Source organism: Rhineura floridana, chromosome 7 (genome assembly GCF_030035675.1).
Source record: "Rhineura floridana isolate rRhiFlo1 chromosome 7, rRhiFlo1.hap2, whole genome shotgun sequence".
In the NCBI taxonomy this organism is placed as follows: domain Eukaryota; kingdom Metazoa; phylum Chordata; class Lepidosauria; order Squamata; family Rhineuridae; genus Rhineura; species Rhineura floridana.
The window spans coordinates 81,118,463-81,137,155 of NC_084486.1; the positions used below are offsets into that span (position 1 = coordinate 81,118,463).

Genomic DNA, 18,693 nt, shown 5'->3' on the forward strand with positions numbered 1-18,693 from the left:
ATAGAGAATGGAACTGAATGTGGGGACTGTGGATAGGACTCCTTAGAGAAGCACTGGAGAATTATTGGATTACATCCAGAAAGCAATGTGAAAAGTTAACCATGATTAAGTGAAGTACCAGTGATTTCAATGGGAGCAAGTTCAACTCTGTCTGATTCCAACCTACTATCTCTCAGTCCTTGTTCACCATATGTAAAATAAGAATGTTAAAATTGAAACCCTGTGCTCACTTACCTGGAAATCCCACTGAATCCAGTGAGACTTACTAATGAGCAGACTTGCACAAGATTGTGCTGTAAGGAGATATATTGCAAGGTGGTTGTACGAATGAATGAATGAAGATGGTAAAATATGGAAAACAGAACCATAAACTATGCATGCAATCAACAGATGGGCTTTTCAGACCTCATTGTAGGTAACTACTTACAGACCACATGCAGGAAGAGTGCTGCCAGATCAGAGCCCAGGTTGTTTTCTGCATAGGCTGTCACTTGGAAGATCCCAGTGCTCTTATAAATGTGTCGGATCCCATCCTCTATAGGGCTGAAATTAGCATAGGACACAGCAGTACCATCTCCAAAATCTAGTTGGATATTTGTCTTCTGGAGATCACCCTGCAGGAGGGAACACTTGTTATTTAGGAATGTGGCTGATAAGGGTGATTTATGTTGTACACTGCACTACCACTCAGAATAACCTTATTAGCATAAACATTGCTCAAATGCTTTGAATTTCCTGCAATGCAACAAGCGAAAATTGACATTTGGTGCAGGTTATAGTCTTCAATAGGAAAGAAAACCAGAACCAGATAGATTTGCTAAATGTTAGTTTGTACCATAAAGTTTGGTGTTGGTTTATATTTTCCCTGTATGGATGTTGATGGGCCAGTAACTAGTCTCAGCGTCCAGTGCAGGAGTTCTAACACAGGTTGTTTAGCTTTGGGCTACAGATGAGTGATGCCATTTTTTAATGTCCTCCCATGGAGAGAACTCATAAGTAGGATTGCCAGGTCTCCGTTTTTTGCCCAGAGACTCTAGATTTCTGGGGTACTCTCTGGGTCTGGGTGAATCACCTTAATCTCCAGACTGTCAGCTTTGTCACCCTACATTTCTAGGTGGTTTGCTTCATGATATATACACCAAAACATCAGGTGCCCCCCGCAATTTCTCTGAAATGAGCTCATAGCTGGCTGCTCTAACCCCACTCTTTCAGGTTTGTAGCCAATAAGTGAAGCCAGGGATGTGATTTGTTGACTTCCAGGCAATACCTAGACCCCACTTCAAGGCTAGGAAAGTGTTTTTTCCCTCTGCTTATCTGAAAATCTCATAAATTGAGTAAGTACATAGCTTTCAGTCTTTTTCTCTCTTGTGTGTACGAGTCAAACAAGTTTAAATTTTCCTGGGCTGTTGAAGAGGGAAGTATTCTGAAAAACTTCCCAATATGAAGCTTTAATCCAATACTCACTTTTCTGGGAGAAAAGCTGCTGCAATGCTAATTCCACATACCCAGAGTAAACCCCATTGAATTCAATAGGATTTCCTTTTGAGTAGACATGGGTCAGGATTGCGCTGTAAATTAATGGGACTTTTGAGTGCACGTAGCAAATAATTGTGTTTGTGTTGTAAATCTTTCCCCCTCAAATCCTATTTTTAAAGCAATTCGGCAGGGCTTATATAGGTATCACTGCTTTTATTATGTAGGAAACTAATACTGATATTTTTTTTAAAAAATGTTCTGCAATGACCAACTGGTTTTGACAATAAACTATTATATAAGATGTGTGTATTTTTACATCTCCATTGCGTGTGTGTGTGTATGGAGTCTTTCCAACTACCCTGTGAGGTAGGGTTGCTGACTGGAAACCAAAGTAGCTCACAATAAGAAATAAATCCCTTTAAAATCCAATATCCATAACAGCAAGTATAAATAGTTGCAAAGCAGCTTAAAGTGGCATGATTCTGAATTTTGGGTTGGGCGAATGAAGCTCATCACTTCAGGTTGTAGTTTTGTGCACGCTTCCCTGTTTGAGTAAGCCCCATTGAATACATTGGGACTTGCTTCTGAGTAAAAAAAAAAATAGGATTGCATTATAAATATCTTTACAGGTTGTGTAACTAATAAACATCCTTGACAATCATGCTTATATAAATATTTCTTCATACTATGTCCCGGTAAGTATCTGATTTCACCCTGTGGTTGTACATTATGATCTCCTGTGCCTTTCTTCCTTAGGGTGGTCATGGTTCCCCTCTGTTGTTTTTATCCTGAGGGACATATTACGTTGAGAGGTGGTGAATCGCCCATGGTCACCCAGTAAACTTTATAGCTCATTTCCATTTTAAAAATTTAATTAAAACGATTTACATGCAGGCAAATTTTATTAAGTAGATCCACACAATACATTTAAAGCACATCCAACTTGCATTTAAAGTGCATGACTTCCTAAAAAATCTTGGGAAGTGTAGTTTCCCCTTCACAGTTATAGTTCTCACCACCCTTAACAAACTACAGTTCCCATGATTCTGTGGTGTGATTCATATGCTTCAAATGTGTGTTGAATATGCTTTAAATGAATGGTGTGGATCTGCCCTAGGTATGATGTTGTTATGTTCCTTCAGGTCAGTTACGACTTATGGAGACCCTATGAATCAGCAATCTCCAATACCATCTGTTAAAAACCACCCTGTTCAGATCTTGTAAGTTCAGGTCTGTGGCTTCCTTTATGGAACCAATCCATCTCTTCTTTCGCCTTCCTCTTTTTCTACTCCCTTCTGTTTTTCCCACCATTATTGTCTTTTCTAGTGAATCAACTCTTCTCATGATGTGTCCAAAGTATGATAACCTCAGTTTCATCATTTTAGCTTCTAGTGATAGTTCTGGTATAATTTGTTCTAACACCCAATTATTTGTCTTTTTCACAGTCCATGGTATGAGCAAAGCTCTCCTCCAACACCACATTTCAAATGAGTTGATTTTTCTCTTATCCGCTTTTTTCACTGTCCAACTTTCACATCCATACATGGAGATTGGGAATACCATGGTCTCAATGATCCTGACTTCAGTGTTCAGTGATACATCTTTGCATTTGAGGACCTTTTCTAGTTCTCTCATAGGTGCCCTCCCCCGTCGTATTATTATTTCTTGACTATTGTCTCCATTTTGGTTGATGACTGTGCCAAGGTATTGATAATCCTTGACAAGTTCAATGTCCTTGTTGTCAACTTTAAAGCTACATAACTCTTCTGTTGTCATTACTTTAGTCTTCTTGATGTTCAGCTGTAGTCCTGCTTTTGTGTTTTCCTCTCTAATTTTCAACAGCATTTGTTTCAAATCATTACTGATTTCTGCTAGTAGTATGGTATCATCTGCATATCTTAGATTATTGATATTTCTCCCTCCAGTTTTCACACCTCCTTCATCTTGGTCCAATCCTGCTTTCCATATGATATGTTCTGCATATACATTAAACAAATAGGGTGATAAAATACACCCCTGTCTCACACCCTTTCCGATTGGGAACCAGTCGGTTTCTCCATATTCTGTCCTTACAGTAGCCTCTTGTCCAGAGAATAGGTTGCACATCAGGACAATCAGATGCTGTGGCATCCCCATTTCTTTTAAAGCATTCCATAGTTTTTCATGATCTACGCAATCAAAGGCTTTGCTGTAATATACAAAGTACAGGGTGATTTTCTTCTGAAATTCCTTGGTCGATTCCATTATCCAATGTATGTTTGTGATATGATCTCTGGTACCTCTTCCTTTTCTAAATCCAGCTTGGGCATCTGGCACTTCTCACTCTATATACAGTAAGAGCCTTTGTTGTAGAATAGTGAACATTACTTTACTTGCAAGGGATATTAAGAAAATAGTTCGATAATTACTGCATTCCCTGGGATCTCCTTTCTTTGGAATTGGGTTATATATTGAACACTTCCAGTCTGTGGGCCATTGTTTAGTTTTCCATATTTGTTGACAAATTTTTGTCAAAATTTGGACAGATTCAGTCTCAGTAACTTATAGCAACTCTATTGGTATGCCATCTGTTCCTGGTGATTTGTTTCTTCCAAGTACTTTAAGAACAAATTTAACCTCACATTCTAAAATTTCTGGTTCTTCATACAGTTCCTTCATGAATGCATCTGTCTTCCTTGCATCTCTTTTATATAGTTCTTCAGTGTATTGCTTCCATCTTCCTTTTATTTCATCAAAGTCAGTCAGTGTGTTCCCATTGATTATTCAACATCCCTATCCTTGATTTAAATTCCCCTTAAATTTCTCTAATCTTTTGGAACAGGGCTCTTGTTCTACCTTTTTTACTGTCCTCTTCTATTTCTATACAATAACTATTGTAATAGTTCTCTTTGTCCCTACGTACTAGTCCCTGTATTATTGCATTTAGAGTTCTGACCGTGTTTCTATGTCCTTTTCCTTTTCCTTTCCTTCTCTCTTTAACCATTTTAAAGAGTTTCATCAGTCATCCATTGAGGTTTTTCTCTCTTTTTAAGTACAGCTATTGTCTTTTTGCATTTTTGCATTTTCCCCTGATAATGTGTCTGACTTCAATCCATAGCTCTTCTGGTTCTCTATCAACTAAGTATAAGCCTCAAATCTGTTCCTTATTTGATCTTTATATTCTTCTGGGATGTTATTTAAATTGTATTTTGGCACTATGATTGCTTTGTTTTTTTTCATTAGCTTTACTCTGATTGTCCATATTATCAGTTCATTATCTGTACTGCCGTCTACTCCTGGTCTTGTTTTTGCAGAAAGTATGGAACTTCTCCATCTTCTGCTACCTATTATATAATAAATTTGATTCCTATAATGATCATTTGGTGATGTCCATGCGTATAGTCATATTTTTGGTTGCTCAAAAAATGTGTTTGCATGAAACAAATTATTGGCTTCACATAATTCAGTAAGTCTTTCTTCTGCTTCATTTCTATCTCCTAAGCCCCATTCTCCACAATTTCTAGTTCTTCTCTGTTCCCTACTTTTGCATTCCAGTCCCCCATGATTATCAGAACATCTTGCTTTGGTGTGTGATCAATTTCTTCTTGTACTTCTGGGTAAAATCTCTCCAATTCCTCTTCTTCTTTGTTTGCTGTTGGAGCATGTACTTGGATGATGGTTATGTTAATAAGTTTCCCACTTAATCTCATTGATATCACTCGCTCATTATAGCTCCTAACTGCTTTTGCTACATCACTTCTCACTAGTAAAACAAACCTGTTTCTTCTTAATTTCTCATTTCCTGCATAAAATATTTTGTAATTGTCTGACTGAAAATATACCATTCCCACCCATTTTAATTCACTCATTTCTAACTTTCCCTGGTTCATGCTTCTCACATTCCATGTTCTTATTGTGTACGTTGTACAACTCTGGAGTCTCCTTTCGCATCTGTGTGCATCAGCCTTCCTTTCAGCTTTGACCCAGTGGTGACATTAGTCACAGTGCTACTTGTACTTGTCTGTTCTTCCCCAGTAGCTCGCTGAATGCCATCTGACGTGGGGGTCTCATCTTCCAGCACTATCTCATGTTGCACTTTGGATTCTCTGTTCGTAGGTTTTTTGTGGTAAGGGGTATTCAGATGTGGTTTACCACTGCCTTCCTCTGAGTTTGGATGCATCTTAGTCTGGTGTCTCAGCTTTGACCATTCCACCTTGGGTGACCCTGCTAGGAGTCTAACCTCTTGGTCTAGACTCCTGATGGCATTGCTCTCAGCTTCTTTGACATTCTCAAACCCCCTCACCATGTTAAGGTGTGCATCCTAGAGGAGAAGAAGCTGCACTATCTATCTTTAACCTATGGCAACAATGATTACACACCTGATTACTTTCTCTGTGTTAATAATCTGTTAGGCAAAAGAAGGAGATGCCTGGGTTGGCTCTGCAGGGCATCCCTTCATCTGACAGATGACCAGTTTTCTACTGGCCTATGGTTATGGTGAGAGCACTTATTCTAAACTACAGTCAAATTTTGAATCCAGGTTTATGCCATCTATGTCTTTTACATCTATGTCTTGTCAATAGATCATTTTCCTTCTTTTTGGATTCATGATGGGGAACCAGCTATTCTGATGCACTTTTTTAAAGTGCATCAGAAAACAGTTTTAAAAGAACAGTGTTTTTTAAAAAAACACAGAGGTCCCAGTCAAATACCTCTTAACTGACCCTCTTGTACTGCTGTTTAGAGAATGTACTGATTAGTTAGGAATATAGGAGCATAGGAAGCTGCCTTAAGACTGTAATATCTATGGCAGAGCCATTCCTTGATCCTGACCAGGATTCCAGAATGCCCTGGGACAGACATAGGCTAGTCCATCCCAGGACTTACAGAGAATTCTGGAAGGAAGAACAGCAGTCTGTATGTAACTGTGAGCAAGGAAGGTACTCTGAAATAAACCTCTATCTTTAACAACCATAGCCTTAGTCCAAGTTCTTATTTTGAAGAGTCCTAGGCCTCTGGACTCAGCACTGGCGATACACTTTTACGTAAAACAGCCCGGAACGGCAACTTCCCAGTGAGCCAGACCTCCCAAATTCACCAGTCCCACATGACTACATGGGATGCATGCAATAAGACACAAAACTTCCACGAAAACCACGTTCCGATACCCGTTCCGGGCTATAATACGCTTTTACGTAAAACAGCCCAGAACGGCGACTTCCCAATGAGCCAGACCTCCCAAATTCACAAGTCCCACATGACTACATGGGATGCATGCAATAAGACACAAAACTTCCACATAAGCCACGTTCCATGCAATAATACATCTTTCTGAACAGAGCCCAGAACAACATCTGAACCAGCCAAGTCAATCAAATGCACCAGTCACGCATAACTGTATGAGTGAATGATCTGGGCCACAAGCTTTCACAGCAACCACTTTCACTTGCATACACACAAGCAAAGATTTGTGCTATGTGCTCCAATTGTTTTCAATGGTATATAGCCAAATATAACTTCAGTTAACTTAACAACAGAGACAAATTTCACCAGAGGCACATTTTACCAAATTCTTCCAAGCTACATAGGAAGTGGATTGGACTGTGAAAGACCAACCCAAATGGTGTTTGCATTTTGACCAATTTGTAGGGCAGTCCAATATATCAGAGAGGAGTTCAGGTCTCCTGTTCCCCTGGTGCATTCACTATAGCTGCCCAATTTCCCTGCTTTTTAAAGTTTGATAGAATAGCTGTGGGCTATAGGTATGTTCTTAAACCGCAAGGTTTATTGCCTATTAGTGAATTTCCCTGCTTTTTAATCCAGGAGGTAAGAAATGGGATCCTGTGCAAGTTTGCTGAGAATGGATGGATCATTTGCATGCTTATTGAGTTCAATGGGATTTACTCCCCTGCAATCATGCTTAGGATAGGTGAAACTGACCACAGAGGATGGGGAGGGGAGGAGGAGGAGGGAGGGGAGGAAATGCAGAGGGGAGGACTGGGAGGGGAGCAGGCAGGATGGGGAGGGGAGGAGAAGGACAGGTTTGATCATTTGCATGTTTATTAAATTCAGTGCGATTTACTCCCGTGCAATCATGCTTAGGATAGGTAAAACTGGCCGGGGGGGGAGGGAGGGAGGGCTTGAGTGGGCAGGGGAGGAGGAAGGGAGAGGAGAGGAGAAGGGAAAAGCAGGTCTGATCATTTGCATGCTTATTTTCAATGGGAGTTACTCCTATGCAATCTTGGTTAGGATAGGAAACACTGACCATGGGGGAGGAGGAGGGGGAGTGGGAAGGAGCATATTGGAGGGGGGCAAAGGAAGGTGGAGGGGAGGGCAGGTTTGATCATTTGCATGCTTATAGAGTTCAGTGGTATTTACTTCTGTGCAATCATGTTTAAGATAGGTAAAACTGACCATGGGAAGGAGGAAGGGGAGGAGGGGGAAGGGGAAGGAGAAAGAGGGGATTGGAAGGGGATGGTGAGTGAGGGGCAAAGGAAGGGGGAGGGAAGGGGCAAGAGGAGGGGATAGGAGGAAGGAGAAGGGAGGATGCGTTTGATCATTTGCATATTTTTGAGTTCAGTGGGATCTATTTCTATGCAATCATGTTTGAAAATGAAAATGGACTGCCTTCAAGTCAATCCCCACCTATTGCGACCCTTTGAATAGGGTTTTCATGGTAAACAGTATTCAGAGGTGATTTCACCATTGTCTTCCTCTGAGACTAAGAGGCAGTGACTGGCCCAAGGTCACCCAGTCAGCTTCATGGCTGTGTGGGGATTCGAACCCTGGTCTCCCAGGTCATAGTCCAACACTGACCCAGGGAAGGGGCAGGGAGTGGGAGGGGAGGAGATTGGGTGGGTGGGCACTGGGGAGAAGGGAAGCCCCTTTCCTTTCCAAAAGGAAAACATTGTAAACAGAATCATTCTTTTTCAGGCTTTCCGCCACCTTTTTATTCTACAGCAGACACATGTAGCCGCCCACCCAAATTTAAACCAAAGCTGTCCCTGGCCACATCCACACCAGGCCTTTATTTCACTTTGGACAGTCATGGCTTCTCTCAAAGAATCCTGGGAAGTGTAGTTAGTGAAGGGTGCTGAGAGTTGCTAGGAGACGCCCTATTCCCCTCACAGACCTTCAGTCAGAGTGGCTGACTGTTAAACCATTCTCTCGGGGGAATAGGAGTCTCTTAGCACTCTTCACAAACTACACTTCCCAGGATTCTTTGAGGGAAGCCATGACTGTCTCACATGAAATCAAAGTCTGGTGTGGGTGTGGCCCCCTGATTAGCCAAGCCCAGCAGCTGTGAGGCTTTTAGAACTCTGACAGTTGGTTCTTACTGAGCATGCTCCGTGCTATCATTGGGTCCCAGCCAAAATTTATTAAATTAATTAAAAATCAGCCAGGCATTTTTTAAACTTTTAAACTGCAGCAGATGAAGGTCAGAGTATGGGGCAACGTCAGTATTAGGATTACAGGTACTCTGTGAACATGGCTGATTTTTAATGAATTTCAACAGATTATAACTCAGAGAAAAAAGTCCAAAAGGGCTCTGAGGTTTTTCTCTCTCTTTTTACACTTTGAACTGTCTATTCTCTGTGACTGTTTTGTGTATTGCCATGAAAATTGACAGGGTTGTTAAGCAAGCGTTTCTGAGTTCAGGACTATAAGTTATGTAAGGTTTTGTTCTGAAATGAGCTTATGGGAAGCATCAGAATGGCATGGGGGGTATTTTCAATTTAACATTGCAGAATGTGAAAAATCCATGCTGGCTATAGTATACAGCCACTCTCGTGGCTGTATAATACAGAAGGGAAAGACATTAATACAGTTACGGTAGCTACAGCATAGTACTGTGGAAGGGTATGCAACTGAAGACAATATTCCTGCCTCCAGTTTGAAAACCTTAATCCTGCAGAGCTTCCCTCTCCCTGCCAAGTCTCTCATTTCCTCGGCTTTCAACTCAAGACTCTACAATTTACTTTGCCTGCTATATTATTGCCTTGCATGTATCATTCTTTATGCAAGGAATTAGGCTTAGGCTCTTTAAGAAATTGCTACTAGCTTCCTAATTTTTAGATGATTTGTCTGTTTTTTTCCTAAACTCCCATGCAAAAGTGTGTCAAACTGGAATAGATAAGGGAACCTACAAAGTAAAAAGAGAATCAGCTCGGTACAACAACAGCGGGAAGAAACACGATCTCTAAGTTGATAGGCACTGTAGGGATGCTGCTGAAATTGTCATTCTCTGAATTTCTTGTATTTTGTGGCTCCAAATTACCTAGTCTTGTTTCTGAAATAGAACCAATGCATTAAGAATTCTCCGGGGATCTGTTTGTTTTTATTTCTGAATTTTGTGCATAGCACTGTGCACAGTTTGATAAACCACTACAAAAAAGGTATCTTGGTGCACTTGTATTCACAGCTGCATCAAGATACTTTTTGTACACTGTTTTGCAAATGCAGACTTGTGTTCCTTGACAAAGCATTGCAACAAAGTAAACTTGATGTGAATGTATGTAGAGTCACCTCAAGTCAGTCAGTCAGTCAGTCAGTCAGTCAGTCAGTCAGTCAGTCAGTCCCTCTCTCTCCCCCTCTCTCTCCCCCTCTCTCTCCCCCTCTCTCTCCCCCTCTCTCTCCCCCTCCCTCTCCCTCTCCCCCTCCCTCTCCCCCTCCCCCTCTCTCCCTCTCTCTCCCTCTCTCTCCCTCTCCCCCTCTCTCCCCCTCTCTCCCCCTCTCCCCCTCTCCCCCTCTCTCTCTCTGTGTATGCAATGCTTTACTGAAGTGCAAGGACACATATGTGAATCTGCAAAAAAAAGACTCTCAAGGCATACATACCAATTATATCCAGAGTCTTCAAGACTGTCTTTTTTCAGTGTATACAATGCACATGTGAACATCAGTAATATAAAGGTGGGAAACGATGCAAATGACCCCAAGATAATTTAAACCTGAGACAAACTGTGTGCTCCAGAATCAATTTTGAAAATTCTAGTTAAGCCAGAATTCCAGGAGAATGGAATGCAGGGCAAATCAAATCAGAGAGTAATAAAAAGAATACAACAGGGAAAACCCTCTGATTCCTAAGCCATTGATGGCTATAGAGAAATTTAGGAGAAATTTATACCTGTGCCATATTTTTGTTTAACTTCAAACACCTGGAATGGAACTTTAAAAGGTATTTCTTTCTTTTTTTGCTCAAGATACACTTTCAGTTCTAGAGAATCATGTGATTACCTTTTAGTATGACACATTTAGTGCACAAAATCTTTCCCATGTTTCATATTCCTCTTATGAATATGAGTAAGTCATTATTATATTATTTCCATTTACATTCAGATAAGACACCAAAAGGAAAGACAGAACACATGCTTTGCATGCAGGAGGTCTCAGGCAGGGCTGGCCCCAGACATCCTGGGGCCCTTGGGCACAAGCCTGCCCTGGGCCCGGCACTCCCCTTCCACGATTCGCAGCAGGATCACTGCTGCGGATTGCACAGACAGAGCTTCAGAGCCCCCACCATTCCCTAGCTTCAACCTACCTTTCTTGGCTGTTGTGTGGTTGTGTGTGCAGCGCTGCCCTTAAAAATGGCGGCCAAGGTTTCCCTTAGGGGCTGAAACCTCTGCTGCCATCTTGGCTCATGGGAGGGATGCGTGCATAGCACGCATGCATGCCATGAGCCAAGATGGCGGGCAGAGGCTTCAGCCCCTTAGGAAACTTCGCCACCATCTTCTTTAAGGGCAGCGCTGTGCATGCAACCACACAACAGTCAAGAAAGGTAGGCTGAAGCAAGGGAATGGTGGGGGCTCTGGAGCTCTCTCTGTGCAATCTGCAGCAGTAAGGGGAGCGGAGGGGCCCTGTAGCCCCAGGGGCCTCAGCCAGGGCCCCACCTGGCTGCCTTTTGGAGCTGGCCCTGGTCTCAGGGTAGTTCACAGCATCTCCATTTAAAGGATTTCAACCAGCACAACTGAGAGGCATCTCTGTGTAAGCCCTTGAAGGTCTGCTGCCTTCTAGTGTAGACCAGGGGTAGCCAATGTGGTGACTTTCAGATGCTTTGGACTACAGTTTACGCCATCCCTGATCATTGGCCATACTGGCTGGAGCTGATGGGAGCTGTAGTCTGGAGGACACTGACCACAGTGGCTACTCCTGGTGTAGACAATATTGGGTTAGGTGGCACTCAGTATAAGATAGCTTTAAAAGTTTATATGAAAGGTGACTTTGGTTAACCCAGTCGGACAATCCAAAGTGTCTGCATTAAACACTGTAACCAATGGACTCTTTCTTTTTCACATCTCCCATGGTCTATAATACTGACATAACCATCAGTCACTTAGTGACTAAGGGTCAAAGTACTTAAAATGCTTACACATAATATCTGGGATCAGCTAGTCATGTGCACTGATACAATATGCAGGATTTCACCTTACTTGAGGAAATGCTGTAAACAACAAAAAAAAAACAGGTGACTGGCTCACCCCAGTTGGATGCTACTAATGCAGGCCTTTTCCTACAGCTACTGTGCATCTAGATGTATATGTACTGGTGAATAACACCAATAATGGTGTTATTCTATCTCAGAAATAAGCTTAGAAATAAGTCTACACTCAGCCACAAAACAATCCACATCCGATGGCAGGTCACAATCTCTCAGGCAAACTTACCCAAAAGAGTTGCAGTTAGGATATAATGGAATAGCACCATGTGGAATATGAAGATATTCCTCCCCTGAGAAATTTCACAAGGATTATCAAAACATTTTATTTTGGTGGCTTCCCTTGAAACTCCTCAGATGTTTCACCCAAATAAAAACCTCTATATTCACCTTCAAGTATTGCTTTAGGCAAAATTTGGTAACAATAAGTCTTGCTTTTTCAGCTTTGCCTGCTGCATAGACAGCTTCTTCACCACCCCCAGAGTCCCAACAGGATGTTGGGTGCTGGTGAATACAGATAATGCACAAAACATGACTTGTGTTAACAAGTTGCTTTAATCTTTTCTATGAGTCCTGGACAGGCATCACAAAATGGTAAATTCCCTGTTTTGGCATCCATTGGAATTTTGCCTCTGATTTGTCCATGCAAAACCCTCCAGATTCACTTTGAAATTTCACTTTGAGGAAAAAGTTGGTCTTAACTCTATGTATGATGCATTTCAAGGAAGCCCAGGATACATATGGGATGAATATATTGATCTCAGTGGGACTTGCTTCGTTCTAAGTAGACCTGTATCGGCTTGCATAGCTAAGCAGCTAGTAAAAGGCAGATCTAGAAGTTTGAAGGCTGTCACCAAACCATATGAATGAAATTAATGAATGCCCTTAGAAGTAAATAAAACATAGCATTTTGATTGGCTTAAATCAGTGGTTCTAAAGCTCTAAGGTGGGGCTTTTGTTAGAAGCAGAAACAGAAACCAAGGGAGTCATGACCACATTCCCATCATCACCCATTATAATGTCTGACTGGCTCAGAAAGCAGAGGGCACATCCCCCTTCTCAATCAGAAAATAAAGGAGACTGTACATCCTGCTGTGCTGTGATACCTGGGACAGTGGAGCAGTATTCCCTGCAAGCTTCTTGTTTTCCTTTCCCCTTTCTTTTGTTTTGCTTGTCCTAAGGCTCTAGACAAGAATGAACATCACTAGGAGGACCACCGATTACACTTAGGAAACTGCAAAAACTGCTTTGCCTTTGTGATCTCCAGAAGCCAAAGTTTAAGAACCTGTCTGGCGTATATTATCTCCTTACATTTCTCTCATTTTTTTGTTTTGAAAAGCATTGTTTGAAGCAGACAAGACACCCCCTGCTAAAAAGAGGTTTTATGGAGTGTTAATGATAAAATCTGGTGTGTTGCAAGGGAGTTGACAATACAAATATTGTTAATGATTTCCAAAAAGTCTTACCATTTTAAGTCAGATTTCCATTCACCACCACCTTCAGCAATGTTTAAAGTTCATCATATGTAAGTAGGGAAAGGAGTGGAGTGGGGTGGAGAGAAGGAAAGAAATCCTATATTATTATCAATCTAGGAGTGGTACCTCTTCCATGAGGATTATGAAGGTTGTGTTGTACCCTTGTTCTGCAACCAACTTGCCGTTGGATGTGAGGATATGCAGACCTTGGGGAGCTTTGCCTGGACACTGTTCAGGTTTGGCTGCATACTTTTCCCATAGTCCATCCGTGCAGTTATTAGAAACAATCCTCCGATACCTGTGAGATATGATCATTTGTGTTTGGTTGAATCTTGTTATTTAAATTGTCATATTCCAAGGGCAAAATACAGCATACACACTCTGACAGCATACACACTATGTTCACCAATAGGAAACCATCATCATCATCTATGCTTTATCATTTGCAGCACATTATATTTCAGCTTTCTTCCAAGAGTACCAGGATAGATCTACACCCTACTAAGCTCAAGAAATGTACACAGGCAAAAGTTAAAGTGGGAAAAACACTTTACAGGTTTATTTTATCTATTTCCATGTACCTTACTCCCTCATTATATTATTTAGCATAAAAATGGAAAACTTCGTTCATCTTGAGGGCCACATTTTTCTCTGGACAACCTTCTAGGGGCAACACATGAGTAGTGGGCTGGACCAGAGGCAAAAATAGGTGGAGCAATTAATGTATATTTTACCTCTGCAGTGTAGGCTAATTTCTACACACACTCCTCTCCTGGCAAGTAAGCATCATTATAAGAGTTCAACACACATTCCAGTAAGGCAAAAACATTCAAGGAGAATATGAAGCAAGGCCAGTGACTGTAGCTTGGGGAGAGGTGTGGCTGAGGAGAGTCCAAAAGGCCAGATAGAGCACATTTTCCCACCCCTGATTTAGCATATGCCATTGACTTTGCAGCAGTATACTTCAAAAGGGGCCAAAATGACTCCCATTTTAATAGATTGTCCCCCACAAAATTGAAACAGTTGTTTGGTAACTCCTGGAGGGCCCTAGCAAATTCTGATACTATTTTGTAGAAGCGTAGAGGCTGAAATGTTCCATTTCTTTCCCAGAATGAAAATGCTTTGCAGCCACTTCAACGACTATAAAATCATTTCCCTTGGGGTATTGTGTTCAAAATTAGGAAGAACACTGGTCGACTGCTATGCTGCCCACTGAAGTGATGATGATGATTGAAAAATTAAAAACTGTTGGCCACTCTGTCATTAATTCCAATCTTTGGGGTGGGAAAGTTTTCACCTCACCCTTAAAACTAGCAAATAAGCTTGGGCTGAATACTTTGGCCAAGCACTAATATGGAAGAACTAATTGTACTATTTCAGATTATTGTACTATTTCAAACAGTGCTGGAATTAACAAGATATGAACATTTTATATAATAATGTCTCATATGGCTGTGACTCTCTTTATTTAAAATTTTAAACAAAGGTCTGAACAGAACCTATATACACACAAGTTCTATTCAAATCTCCATCTTTCAGACCTGTTGGATTTGGGAATGGGGTTAGTGGACACAGTTCTGCTCTTACCTCTATGGATTAATTCTATATGCATTAAAATGAACAGGGCTATTCCACGAATAGACCTTTATTATTTTTGCTTTAATTTTGACACCAACGCGGATAGCATTGGGCTACCTGGGGAATATCTACCACCATATAGCAATGCAGTCCATAGACATCATTTATGTGAATAGTTTTGTGAAGAGTTAGCTAGTGATTTATGAAAGAGTGGTTACAAACTTCAGCTAGCAGCTCACCCTCGAAAAGAACCAGACATGGCAAAGTGGACACTACAACAGAGGTAGTCAACATGGTGCCCTCCAGATGTTGTTGGATGCCTTAGGCAGCAAGCATGGCCAATGATCAGGGATGGTGGTAGTCCAAAACAAATGGAGAACATCATGTTGGCTACCTCCTGCATCACAAGGTGATGACAGGAGGTGGACCTACTCACCCGGTGCTGTTCAGATAGCTCTGTCCAAGGCTGCATTCTTTCAGTTGAGAGGATGGGTTGAACCAGAATGCTGGGATACATTGATTATTACTGTGTCTTTCATAGCCATAATCACTAAGGAAATAAATTATTGATCACATTTGTATCTCACTCTTCTTCCAAGGAACTCAGGTGGCATATGCAGTGTTTAATTCCAACAATAACCCTGTGAAGTACATTAGGCTGAGAGAGATTGACTTGCTCAAGGGCACATATGGGGGTTCATGGATCAGTATAGATTTGCACCCAGTAATATCTGATCCAAATTGAAAACTATATTTTAAGTCACACAGAGGGAAGGGAAAGTGAGTGGAAGATCTATGTGTCAAACATGCAAGCAAAAGGAACAGCATAAGAGGAAGAAAGGGACAGAAGCTCCATTAGCACCCTTTCATTTCCTCTGATCCACAAATTATTGTTGTTATTAGATTTATTACCCACCTTTCACTACAGGATCCCAGGGCGGGTCACAACAATATAAAATGCAACATTAAAAACCATTTGGAACAAATTTAATCACAACTAGAAAAGGTCCTAAAAACACATATCTCAAATGTAGCCAGGGTGAAGCGATGTGTCTCCAGCATATGACTCAAGCTTTATAATGAAGTTGCCAGATGCACCTCTGTAGGAAGGAAATTCCACAACTTAGGGGTTGCCAAAGAGAATGCCTCCCCTTGCTGATCTTAACACCCCAGAGGCTTTTAGAGAAGGAGGTGGTATTTCAGATATTTGGGACCTAAGTCATTTAAGGTTTTTTAAACACCTACATGAGCACCTTGAATTAGACCCAGAAAAAACTGGCAACCAATCTGACACATGTATGCATCTCCTGCACTCTCTCTTCTGTTTCTGGTAAAGGCAGGAGAGAAACATTTGGATTAGCATTTGAGAAGAAGTCCAAAACGTTCACCCTTGACCATCACTAACAGCTTTTAAGGGTTTCTGACATAGGTCCTTCCCAGCCCTGATACTTGAGCTCATTTGAGCAACTAAGATAAAAGCCTCTCCTGCAACTCAGTGGAATTCACTGTTTCTTGGAGAAGTGTAAAAACAAACCAGGAATGAAAAAGGAGAGTAGGTTCCCTTCAGAAAGCAAGGATGACCTTGCATTCAGTGCTTGCAAAGCCCTAGGCCCCTGACCTTTGAAATGGAGCAAATTACTCAGGAGGGGGCATCAGGGCTGGCATGGGATGCAGATCCTCCAGGAATCTTTGTATACTGACACCAACTATTTTTATCTGCTATTTTCTCATGCTGCTTTTATCTTATTTTGTATGGTATTTTGATTTATATATATATATATATATATATATATATGCATGCCACCTTGAAGCTTTTGCAAAAGGTTGAAATCAAAATACCTAAAATATTTTTTTAAAAAAACTCCAGAAATACAGGAGTATGAAATTCAAATCCTTACAGCAGATTCAGTTCAACACTCCAAAAATGTATACCAATGTATTTGTACTGGATCCACTGCAGCCTTATTCTAGAAATACTGAGTTTATTTTTCATATTTTTCCTTGCATGAAACATTGATACTTAAAGGATCTTTCCAAATCTCAAAGGCATTTCAAAATCTCAGTGGAATATTAAGTGGCAACAGTCAAATAATTAGCAAAGGAATAAATGTGACCAATTCCTGATTAAATAGTAACTGAATAACAACAACATATTGAAGCATAACTGTGAATACTGCTTTTTTAAAAATCATTTTAATAGAGGAAAAGGATTCAACCTTGAGTCAACTAAGACCCAATTCAAAGAAGCCATGTTTCCATTTTCTGTCAGTGATGTGGAATCTGTGGTCCTCCAGATGTTGTTGGACTATGTCTCCCATCATGATGGCTGGGTGTGATGAGAGCTGATGTCTGGCAACATCTGAGGGCCACAACTTCTACTGAACTACTACTGCCATCATCCTTAACCATGACCATGCTGTCTGGGACTGATGGGAGTGGTAGTCTGGCAACAGAGAGCCAAAGGTTCCCCAGCCCTGCTTCATGTGATTGTGTACAACTGACTGGAAACATTTTAATGTGAGCCTGCTGCTTACATAGGGACAGCTGCAACCATTTCTGTGATCCCAATTTCCCTCTGTCAAGCCTTCACAATCAGAGAATCAGCTGTGGTCATCTTTATACAAGAGGAAGGTCCACACTAAGGCTCTTCCACACAACTACATAGAAAAGATGCTATATAAAATGGCCAGGGGGAGAAATAGCTTCTGTGAACGAATAAACAAATCCATGAAGTGTAACAGTATAGATATATTATTCAATTACACAAGGTGTTTGGGCATGAAGTCATGGCAGTATTTCATGATAGCAATCCCATTGCAGAAACACAGAAATAATAGGGATCATGGAGCATTTCGCACAGCAGTCAGACATGATGTCATGAGAATGAATTTAACATAAGTGACTGAGTATTGTTTATGAGCTTCCCAAGTCTCCAGAGGATTCACAAAGGCACATAAGGGGACAGAGTGTAGTAGCCCATAGTAATCCTGGCTGAATCCCATTATTATTTGGAAGACAAGCATTTCCAAACTGCTTAAAATGGATCTGAAATACCCTTTTTGTCTCAATGTTCAAAGTTAATAATTCTCAGCAGGTGGCCCTGCATATATATATATATATATATATATATATATATATATATTTAAAATGCCCTGGTAGTAACTTGGTAATTAAAAATGTTCTGGAGGAGCAACATGGTGCCTGAAAGAAAGAACTGCATTAATATTAAATAATATTAAAGGCAACATTGCTGTATGCCCTCAAGGCCGCAGACTCGTTCATTAACTTCTAGTAAATGTATATTAAAACACACACATGCTGCCCACCTTCCCACTTGAAAGTCCCCAGGACTTGTATGTTAGAAAAATCATCAAATCCAACTACTGCTCTGCTTTGCCTGGAAAAAGCTATTTCTTTGACAAGGGTAAATAAAGAACTAATGGAAGGAAACTTTAAGCAAGAATTCTAACGGTACGTTGTTCATATTTCTACAGAGAAAAAAGTCTAGATTATTTTCTCTTGGTATATGATTACCTGTACATTCTCCTCTTAAAATTTTTGCTCACATTCTGTGACATTCTGGTTGGCCTAATGAAGTCATTGCCCTTACAGTAGGGCCCCACTCATATGGCGGGTTACATTCTGGAACCCCCACTGAAAAGCAAAAACTGCCAAAAAGCGGAACTCATTGAATAGAATGGTGTGCGACACCTGAAAACCGCCGGAAAAGCGGAACAAGTGCCATATGAGTGG

At 41.0% G+C, this 18,693-nt stretch overlaps 1 protein-coding gene across 1 annotated transcript in view; it reads right to left on the reverse strand.

Annotated features, from left to right (window-relative positions):
* Window positions 1-18,693, reverse strand: part of SORCS3 (sortilin related VPS10 domain containing receptor 3) — an 800,669-nt gene that overhangs the window by 82,686 nt on the left and 699,290 nt on the right. Inside the window, exons 17-19 of the mRNA XM_061636066.1 lie at window positions 15,377-15,490; window positions 13,489-13,660; window positions 428-614 (exon numbers count right to left, since the gene is read on the reverse strand). Coding sequence (XP_061492050.1) covers window positions 428-614; window positions 13,489-13,660; window positions 15,377-15,490 — 473 coding nt within the window. The remainder of the gene's footprint in view (window positions 1-427; window positions 615-13,488; window positions 13,661-15,376; window positions 15,491-18,693) is intronic.